General features: G+C 48.3%; 1 protein-coding gene across 1 annotated transcript; it reads right to left on the minus strand.

Moving 5' to 3' along the window:
- Positions 1-268: 268 nt before the first annotated feature.
- On the minus strand, positions 269-9,103 carry PRSS23 (serine protease 23). The gene is made up of 2 exons (XM_068145888.1): positions 8,961-9,103; positions 269-3,718 (listed from the first exon to the last, which is right to left on the minus strand). Exon 2 carries the CDS (start codon positions 3,703-3,705, stop codon positions 2,587-2,589), a length of 1,119 nt encoding a protein of 372 aa, XP_068001989.1. The 5' UTR covers positions 3,706-3,718; positions 8,961-9,103; the 3' UTR covers positions 269-2,586.
- Between the last annotated feature and the right edge of the window lie 492 nt (positions 9,104-9,595).

Raw genomic sequence — 9,595 nt, forward strand, 5'->3', positions numbered from 1 at the left:
CTGGCTTTGGAACAGCAACAGTCAAATGAAAGCTAAGATTGGCTATTCTTCTCCAAGGACACAGAGGAACTAAGCCTACTGGGGGGAGAAAAAAGAAAGGAAGAATGATTTCTATCAAATATAAAAGACAGAGACAAAAGAAAACTGAAGGAAAATAAACTGCACTGAAGCTATTAATACATCTGTCTGTCACCGAGTGTCCTTCCAAACATGTGAGTGAAAGGAGAGCAAAACTGGAAGCCAAGCACAGCACAAATACAAGAATGTCTGCATTGAAATTCGTAACTTTTCTTTATTCACTGTGATACATTCAAACAAAAGTGCTCCAGAAAACAGCCATAAAGTAAATTAAAGAGGCAGGAAAAGACCATCAGATACATATGGTGATTATTCATATTTCGAAGCATTAGTAGCTGCTTGTATCTGAGTGCACCAGAAGCCCACAGGTGGGTCCATGTTTTTGTATGCTGCACCTATAAAAATACTAATCATAGGCAGCTCTAGCAAAAAATGTTTCTCAGAACTAGAGCCAAAGCCATCACAAAGATAAAGCACCATCAGGCATATGTTTACAAATGCCATAGTAATTAGTAGAGGGGAGGAGAGGCTTAGCTGAATTTACATTTTCCCTGTATAGCATAGGGAAGCTCTGCTTAGATACATTCCTTCCCAGCTCTGCTGTTTCACACTAGGGACTTGCCTTTAACCCACTACACCAAGCACCACAGGCAAGCTTCAGGAGACACTGAGAGACAGATGGAAGAGAAACTGGAACTGGAGCCAGTGTCTGTCCTCCTATTTGAAGTAATAATATTGGCATGGAAGCACGTACTTAGCCATGTTACTGTAATAGAGTGGCACAACCCACCTGAGAAACTCTTTGTACAGACCACATTGACTTCCCAACACTGTTTGCTAAGCTGGAAGTATTTGGCTACTCTGATTTTACCTGTGAAGGGCAGTTCTTGTTTTAAACTCTAATTCTGCTGTAGCAAAAAAACAAAGTCCCTGTTAGTTCTCTACAGCTACCTGAAAGGAGGTTGTAGTGAGGTGGGTGTTGTTCTCTTTTCCCTAGTATCAAGTGATAGAACAAGAGGAAATGGCCTCAAAATGTGCCAGGGGAGATGTATATCAGATATTAGAAAAATATTCTTGACTGAAAGAGTGGCCAGGCACTGGAACAGACTGGCCAGGGAGGTGGTGAACCAGGTGTTAAAGAAAGTGTAGACATGGCACTTCAGGATGTGATTTAGTGACCATGGTGGTGTCAGGCCAGTGGTTGGCCTTAGGTCTTTTCCAGCTGAAATGGTTCTATGATCTATAAGAGCAGAGCATCACTCAGCATCACCTAGCAAACTCAGATTACATCCCATAACGTGGCTCTACTCCAGCTACAGAATTGCTGAACTGTGCATTTGCCAAGAACTATTTGTAACTCAACAGTCTGGTGGGGAGGAGGATCCCTGTCCCAAACAACACAAGAAATGGAAGCCGAGATGTCACACAAAGTACACTGTCTAAGGGATATGAGAGAGAGAGAGAGAGACTTAAAAATCCAGGGTCTCTCTGTCTGGTGTATTTTTAGGTAAAACCACACGGACCTCCAACAAAACGGGGTGAAACTCAGCAGAGCCTGCAAGTCAAATGGCCAGCAAGACCAAAGGCAGGCTTCCTCTCTGAAAATCTGACTTGCTGACACAAGATTTTCCTTAGAGGATCTAAGCAGGTTCATAACAGAAAGCAAGCCTCTGTCCCTGTACACTTTCTGTAATGCATGCTCATGGGGATCTTGCAAGGTGGAAGGCTATGCCCCAGCTGCTATACAGATTAAAGCCCCTGTACGATCCAAAGCAGGGTGCAATGGCACTGCTTGTACGACCAACGCCATCTCCACAGTCAAGTCCTTGTAATATGAAGGTCTGTTTGCTCAAAAGGCATTTTTCTTAGCTATGTTACCCATAAAATCTCAAATCACTCAGGGCAAAAGGAGGTTAGACGTGCTATGCAGTTGTTTACCCTTCACGCTGTTTGTGTGGCACTCATCTCCCACAGCGCATGCCTTGCCCTTTTCACGCTCCCTTTCCCACGCAGGAACACAAATCTGTAATGTTTGGGTTGCAAACACCATTAAATGCCACTCTTCAGCCCCCAACAGCATAGAAATATTTTCTTTTAAAAGTTCAGATCAAAGCATTTCCACTAATCCTAGGATTTATTAAAACAAACATTGCAGGCATGAGACAGTCAACAGCGTCCCTTTTGCAAGATTCTTTGGAGACGGTTCTGATCTCGCACTGTTTACTGATCCGCCCCTAATTAATCTTCAGTTGCTCAGCTGCAAATTCAGCAAGTCCACCTGCTTCTTCCCCACCCAGCAGATGCTGCTTTCTACCCAGTTTTGAGATGTAATGACAGCACCGCACAGCCCCCGGCCTAGGAGCGAGGCGGCTTGCTGGAAAAGCTATAGATGACATCCATCCCAAAGTCGCAAGAACCTATCACACACGTTTGCAGCAGACGTTTAGCCTCTCCTCAGATGAGTGATTAAAACCAGTCATTAAGTGCTTTCAAGGAGTTTCATTGTCTTTATCCTTCCCTGCAGTCAAGGTAGTTGCCTTTGATCCAGTAACAGATCTGTGCGTATTTGAGGGGTGTGATGCGGACAGCCACATTGAAATCCTGTGGGGTGCCGTTCATGTCCACCCACTGGTGGCCTGAAAATATTCCAATAATTTTACGTTCCCATTTGTGGTTCTGCCTCTTCCACATCCTGACGTAGACCCCAGATCCACTCGCCCCCGGCTGGGCGTCGCACTGCTGGTACAGCAGGTCATATGTTTCATCTTTGACATCACAGAAACGGTAAACCAGGTTTCCTGGACGGTCGTTGTCATAGCCAGAGAAGTGAATCCTCCCTCCAGGCAAGTGTCTTGCTGGTGGGCTCACACCTATTTTCATAAACTTTCTTTTGTGAGGCTTCTTCAGCTCCAGCAGGGCATAGTCATAATCCATGCCAATGTCATTGGCATTGCCTTTGATCCATCCTTTAGGGACATGTGTCCTTTTCACTCGGATCCACTGGAATTTCATTTTCTCAGGCATTGCTGAGTTGGTGACATTGGCCCCTTTGCTGCCATCTTTCAGTTTGGGCTTTAGGAACCCCACCCGCAGTTTCTGAGCTCCTTTGACGTAGCTCTTGCCATCGTGGATGCAATGAGCAGCGGTAAGAACGTGCTTTTCAGCCACCAGCGTCCCCGTGCAACCTGTAGACAGCTTCACTGATGTGGAGAATGGGTAATTCAACAAAAAGTCTTTCCCAAAAATGCTAAACCTGCTGTCATAGCCATAGATCTGCCTCTTAGTTCGAGATTTGCCTTGAGACCCATCACCGCTGTTGCTCAAAATATATATGCCCACTTCAGTTTCAATGAGGCTACCATTAGCATACAAGGTTTCATAGGACAGGTAGTTCTTCACTTCTTCATAAGTTGGCAGTGGAGAACTTTTGTGGCATGCTGGGCCACAGGGAGATACCACATCCAGTCTGGCTTCAGCATCAAACTGTGGTTTGTCCAAGTTAAGGGTAGACTGTGGCAGGATAACTGGAACTCTATAAGATGGCCAAGTTGGCTTCCAGTGAGAACTGGAGGGCATCACATCTTTAGCAGCACACAACAGGAGGATTAAAGTGGACAGGGCTGCCATTCTGGATGCTGGTCTGTGGAAAGCAAAAGGGAGCCCAGTTATACATCCAAACACATTACAAGATTAACCTACCATGCTAAGCAATGGCTTGCTAACCAAGTCTAATACAATAAGGGTCAAGTGAGTAAAGAGAGGCAACTGAGTACTTCAGATTTCCTAGTGTTAAACCTTAACCTGTATCCTGAAATAAGTGTCCCAAGCTAACACTGAAACACAGAGCATTTAACCCTTAGGTGTGCTGGGACACCAAATCCCAGCTGGCATCAGTGGGAACTTATGGTATTTGCACACAGTGTAAGGAAAACTCAGACCCCTTGTAACTTCCTGCATTCTGAAACCACAGCTCCTGCAAAGAGTAGATGTGTCTTACTTTGGCGAGATCACACAGACTTCAGATCACTAGATATGAAAGTTCTCACCTATGCTTTGACTTCACTGAGAGAGGGCTTTAAATCACCTCACACCATTTGCTGTCTTGGCCACAGACATCAAGAAAATGGTAGGAACAGGTGGACAGACAAAAGGTAACCTGAACAGGAGCTGGGTTGCAGAACATGACCACATGGGAGACTTGCTTCCCCTTGCAACTCATATCAGAGGAAAGTTCTGCTCCATGTAGCATTTAGTCTCCCCTAGGCTTACAGGAGACAGGGTGATATGATTACACAAAGGCAGCTAATGAAGTCAGTTTACAATTCTTGAGGGGATATTCAGTTAACATACTGGCTTATTCCTTTATAAACTCAATTAATTAGAAATGCAAACCAACCCCCTCTGGGCACAGGGAGGCAAACGGGACTGCAAATGTGTTTATGAACCACAGGCAGAGTGCCTCACGCTGCAAAGAACAGCGTGCCCTAGCACTGTGTCAAGAAAACGTGTCGCGCCGGTTCATTTGAAAATTAGCCATACAGCTGAACCGCTGCGGGGGCACTGCACCCTGGGCAAGAAGGCAGGCAGGATCGCCCTCACACAAAGATTATTCAAACAAAACTTCACAATTATGTTGAGCTTACACATATTTAAAACCCTGCTGCGGTTACAGTGATCACAACCGCAGGAGCATTCCTGGAATACCTCAAACCGGTAAACCAAAGCAAACCACGCAGGAGATGAGCACAGCTATCTAAAAAAGAAAAACTATCCCCCTTCAACACTTTTTGTAGGAGCACTCCATCCCTAAGCTGCACTAAAAAAAAGACTTCAGAAGGCATGGACTGATAAAGGCTAAATGCAGATATTCCACTGTCAGTAGCATCCTCTTTGGGAACGGAGGCTATAATTAAAGCACACAATGGTCAATACATCAATTGACTCAGGATATCACAATATTTCCATTCCAAAATCCAGGTGTAGATGAACAGAGCTGATGTTACAGATGCCAACAGAAGCAAGTACTGACTCCTTCAGAAGTGACCAGAGATTCTGTTGGTAATTCTTTTCACTAGCAAACAGGACACATTTTAAAGGAAGCATCTTTTTCTAGCAGGGCTAAGCCCTTTAGAATACGTTGCTTCGTGCCTTAATGGGCAAGCCATGCCGGGAAGTGCAGGCCATTTTAAACATTCATCAGAGCTGCATGATTTTGGATGGCCTGAGAATGTGAAATACTTGCTTATGTGTTTACAGAAAAACATCAGTTCCTCTGGTTCCTTCCACAGCAGAGATGAATGTTGGATGCAGCTGGTTTTTGTGAGCTATGAAATGAGATAGTCTCACATCAGTATAAGGGTGGCCCAGGGAACACTTGCTGTATATCAAATATGCTTGCAGTATATCAGATATGCTTGCAGTATAACAGTGACCAGACAAACAACAGGTAACAAGCACAAACTATATCACTCCAACCCCACAGAGACAATACACACTAGCATAAGTCAGCTGTTAACTGTGAGGCCCTGGAATGGGTTGTCCAGGGAGGTGGTTGGGGCGCCATCCCTGGATGTGTTTAAGCCCAGGCTGGATGAGGCTCTGGCCAGCCTGATCTAGTGTGAGGTGTCCCTGCCCATGGCAGGGGGGCTGGAACTAGATGATCCTGGTGGTCCCTTCCAACCCTGACTGATACGATGATACTTGTGACAGTGAGGACTGGACACAGAAATGTTTACTGGGCTTTCAGAAGCTGAAAATGGACTAAATCAGTTGTGCTGTGCATCAGGTGGCAGATCCCATCCTTAAGAGCACGTGTTTCTAAGCAGTCTGCTCTCATCTGCTTCACACCAAAGTTATTCCTACCACTGACATTTGAACCTTTCCTGGCTGATGGAAACTTTTGCCTGAACTGCACCACTCAAGTCACTTCTTGGATCTAAAAACTCGTTCATGCTAACTGAGCCAGTGCTGGCCTTTGGCTGGTTTATTTAGCTGGCAGGGGAAAATTAGACATGTCTTGTCAGTTGTTATTTGCACAAGCAGCAAGATTCCCTTGTGCCTGTCAGCACAGCGACCTGATGACACGGCTGCCTGCATAACAATTTCTCTGCTTCTTCCAAGAGCATCAGCAGGGCTGGGAAGAGAAATTACCTCTCCCTGCAACCTGTCCTCTTTTCCTCTCCACCACCGCTACAGTAACGCCAGGGATGGAAAGGCAGTTTTAGACAGCAGAGGGCAGCCGCCCTGTGGAGAAAACAAACCAGAAGCTGGGACTCAAGTTGGTCCTCAAAACAGGCTTCAGAAGATGGTATCTGTGTCTCTGCTGTGCACTTTATGTCTCAGAGCAAGCCTTCCCACACCTCTCCCCTGCTGCTTCTGTGCTATGATTACATTCCAGCTTTTCATCAGCTGCAGAACTTTTCTATTATTTAAAATGTTACTAAAACTGATCAATGAAATACAGGAGTGAGGTTAAACCTGACTATGGAAGCTAAACCGTGCTCACAAAGCAAGGCATTCACTGAAGTCTTTCAAAGCGTGTTTTTTATGGAGACACAACCGAGAAGAAGACAGCTCTGGGCTACAGCAAATAGAATAAATATGTCTTATTTGTAACCAGAGGCCAGATCAGTGGATAGTACTTCTTCTAAGTACATCCTGCCTCTTTGAAAAAACAAATGGTTAAGCAGAAAGATAAAGGAATTTTGAAATAGTCTAAACTTAAAGAGAGACCTGCCAGTTAGCTAAGAGAGACCTACCAGTTAGCTAGAGACCTGCCAGTTAGCTAAGAGAGACCTGCCAGTTAGCTAGAGAGACCTACCAGTTAGATAGAGACCTACCAGTTAGCTAAAGAGAGACCTACCACTTAGCCTCTTCTTGCCTTTTCCTGCAATAACCAGGATCCAAACTCTCTACATTCAGCTTCTCACTTGTGGGTGACCCTGAAAGATGTTCTCAAACTGAACAGACTGGTAAGAAGTGAGTACTTCCCTGAGCAGCTATCAGAAACTGATCCTGAATGAATTACGATGTGCTGCTCTACTGTAGCCCTGCTTTTCTGTTTCTATTTAAACTGTGTCATAAACTCAACCCACCCTTTGACTCAACACAAAGCCCTGCTCTGATATCCAGCCTAGGAAACCCCTAGAAAGTGGTTTGTACATAATCACACTTGCTAATGGCATTAAAATTGTTTGGAGAATGGAAACAGTGACAGCTTCCCTGGGGCTCCCCACACTGCTAAAACACAGACACATTTTCCTGCCTACTCTGGGTATTCATGCCCTGAGACAGGCGTTGGTGAAAGAGAGCTGCCTTGCTCAGGATGGGCATGAACCATATTCTAGTAAGCAAGTAATCTTTCTGGAGGAGTTCTCTACTTCAGGGGTGGCTCTTGTAATAGATGGTTGAATAACAATAAATCTTTGAAAATCCAGTATGAAAGCCTGTGAACCAAATAACCAAATGGTCTCCATTACATTTTGAAATGAAGAAAGTTTTTCCACAGTGCTGGAAGCCAGAATGATTAAGATGGAAAAGGAAAAAAAAAAGGGAGGGGGAGGGGGGGAAGAAAACCAAAACAGAAAGAGAGAAAAACCTGCCTCAAACCAAATTATGAAGGTGAACTCAATCACTGTCACTGCCGTGCCAAAATACCTCTGCTGCTTTTCTTAGTCACAGAACTTGTTAAAACACAGCAAATCCAACTGAGTCGGGCTGTAAGAATTACAGAAGCCTCGCTGCCATAAAACCCGAGCATCTCCGTGAGCCTGCCCGCGATGCCGAGGGTGGTCTGGGAGTCAGGCTCCCTTTCCCACTGAACTGAGGGTTGTGAGAAGAGATGTCTCGGAAAACCCGAAGCACACTCGAGTAACACACAGCGATACTGCCTGTTAGCGCACACAGCGGGGATTTTGACACGTGTCAGCAACCCAGGCACGCCGCAGAGGAAAGGGATCACATTATGTGTTTACCACTCAGTCCAACTCTTACAGAAGAATTTTACTGCCTCCTCTCACCCTCCTTTCCTTCCCTTTTCTCTCTCACTCTGAACGTAAAGCAGCTTCGGTTTCACTGCACCAGAGCGAACTCTGTTGCAGGCGGACAGGGACAGTCAGCTTGACTCAGCCGGTGAAGCTGCATGCAAGGACCCGCATACCCAGAGCTACCAAACCACCTGAGTGATGGGGAAGCCGTGCAAGCGGCTGGACTCCTGGCACCTCGTTCGGGCCAGAAGGCAAACAACTGCCGCCGGCTCCAGCAACCGCTTCACCGAAGAGATCGTGTCACGAATTTCTTAAAGACCCCCCCAAAAAAAATGACATTCCCAGTCATGGTGATGAATCGAAGCGGAGGATCGCAACGGCTCCACCGGAGAGCTGCTTCTGAAGCTTCCCAAGTGTGGAACGCAGCAAAGGCGATTTTTTAATCAGCTGTTCCCTCACCAGAGGCTCCTTCAAAGTTAGTCACCGGCACCAGCCGGATGCGGTGCTCGCCGCGCCGGCCGCCCCAGCAGCCGGGACCCGAAGCGGGGACCGGCGAGAAGCCGCGTTATCCCTTTTGTTTGCCTGCCGCCGGGGAGGCGGCGCCGGGTGCGATCCCGGTGATGCGAGCGGGGTTAAAAATTAAGCTCTGGGCGGAGAGCTCGCCCCAGCCGGGACAGCGGCTCCGCAAGCCCGGGGGCCAGCAGCCCGCGGCGGGCACAGCCGGCGCTCCGCAGCGCAGGGCTGCCCTCGGCTCCGCTGCCGCCGGCAGGTGAGACGCTGGCCCCGGGGCACCGAGGGATGAGAACGGCTCCTCGCCATCCCTCCCGCCGCCCCTTTGTCCCCCGGGCTGACTCGCAACTCGCGGCACCCTCCCGGCCGGCGGGACCCGCTACCTACCAACTCCCCGCGGCGGCGGCGTCTCCGGGAGCCGCTCAGGCAGGTGGCGGGGCCGATCCCATCCCTCCCGCCGCCTCCGCGGGGTTCGGGGGCGCCTCCCCCCTCCCTCCTGCCGGGTGCCTTCCCTCAGAGGCGCGCTCCGAGCGGGGCGGAGCGGGGCCGGGGGCGGAGCGGCGCCTCCCGCAGGTGGCTCCCGTCGCGGCCGGCTCTGGCGCTTCTCCGCAGCGCTCCCAGCGGCGCTGCCGCCCGCTGCCCGTCCCGCCGCCCGTCCCACCGCCCGTCCCACCGCCCGTCTGCGCCCGCGGGGGGTCGCGCCGTGAAAGCCCGGGGCCGTCCCGCCGCGCAGGCTTCCCAATGCATCCCGTGGTACCTCAACTATTTTGTTTTTTTTCTCATTTCCTGCTGTTTCCATTCATTTCCCGAGCGTCTCAGACCCCAGTGTGGTACGTCCCTTCTCAGAGGGTCCCCACGCATGCAGTGAATCCCTGGGGTCCTTCCTGCCATCGAAGGTCATAAGCTACAGGAGCTCTGCAGTCTGTCATCTATGTTTCCTCATCAGGCAGATGTATGATTTTAATTGTCAGCCACATTCTTTGCATAGGTTTTAATTACTCACCCTTCTTGAATCTGTATAA

The sequence above is a fragment of the Melanerpes formicivorus genome, unplaced genomic scaffold, assembly GCF_026170545.1.
Source record: "Melanerpes formicivorus ecotype bairdi unplaced genomic scaffold, bMelFor1.0.p_v2 SCAF_1, whole genome shotgun sequence".
In the NCBI taxonomy this organism is placed as follows: Eukaryota; Metazoa; Chordata; class Aves; order Piciformes; family Picidae; genus Melanerpes; species Melanerpes formicivorus.

Coding starts and splice junctions, on each gene's coding strand:
- PRSS23 (XM_068145888.1), bottom strand. CDS start 3,705: ATGGCAGCCCTGTCCACTTTAATCCTCCTGTTGTGTGCTGCTAAAGAT.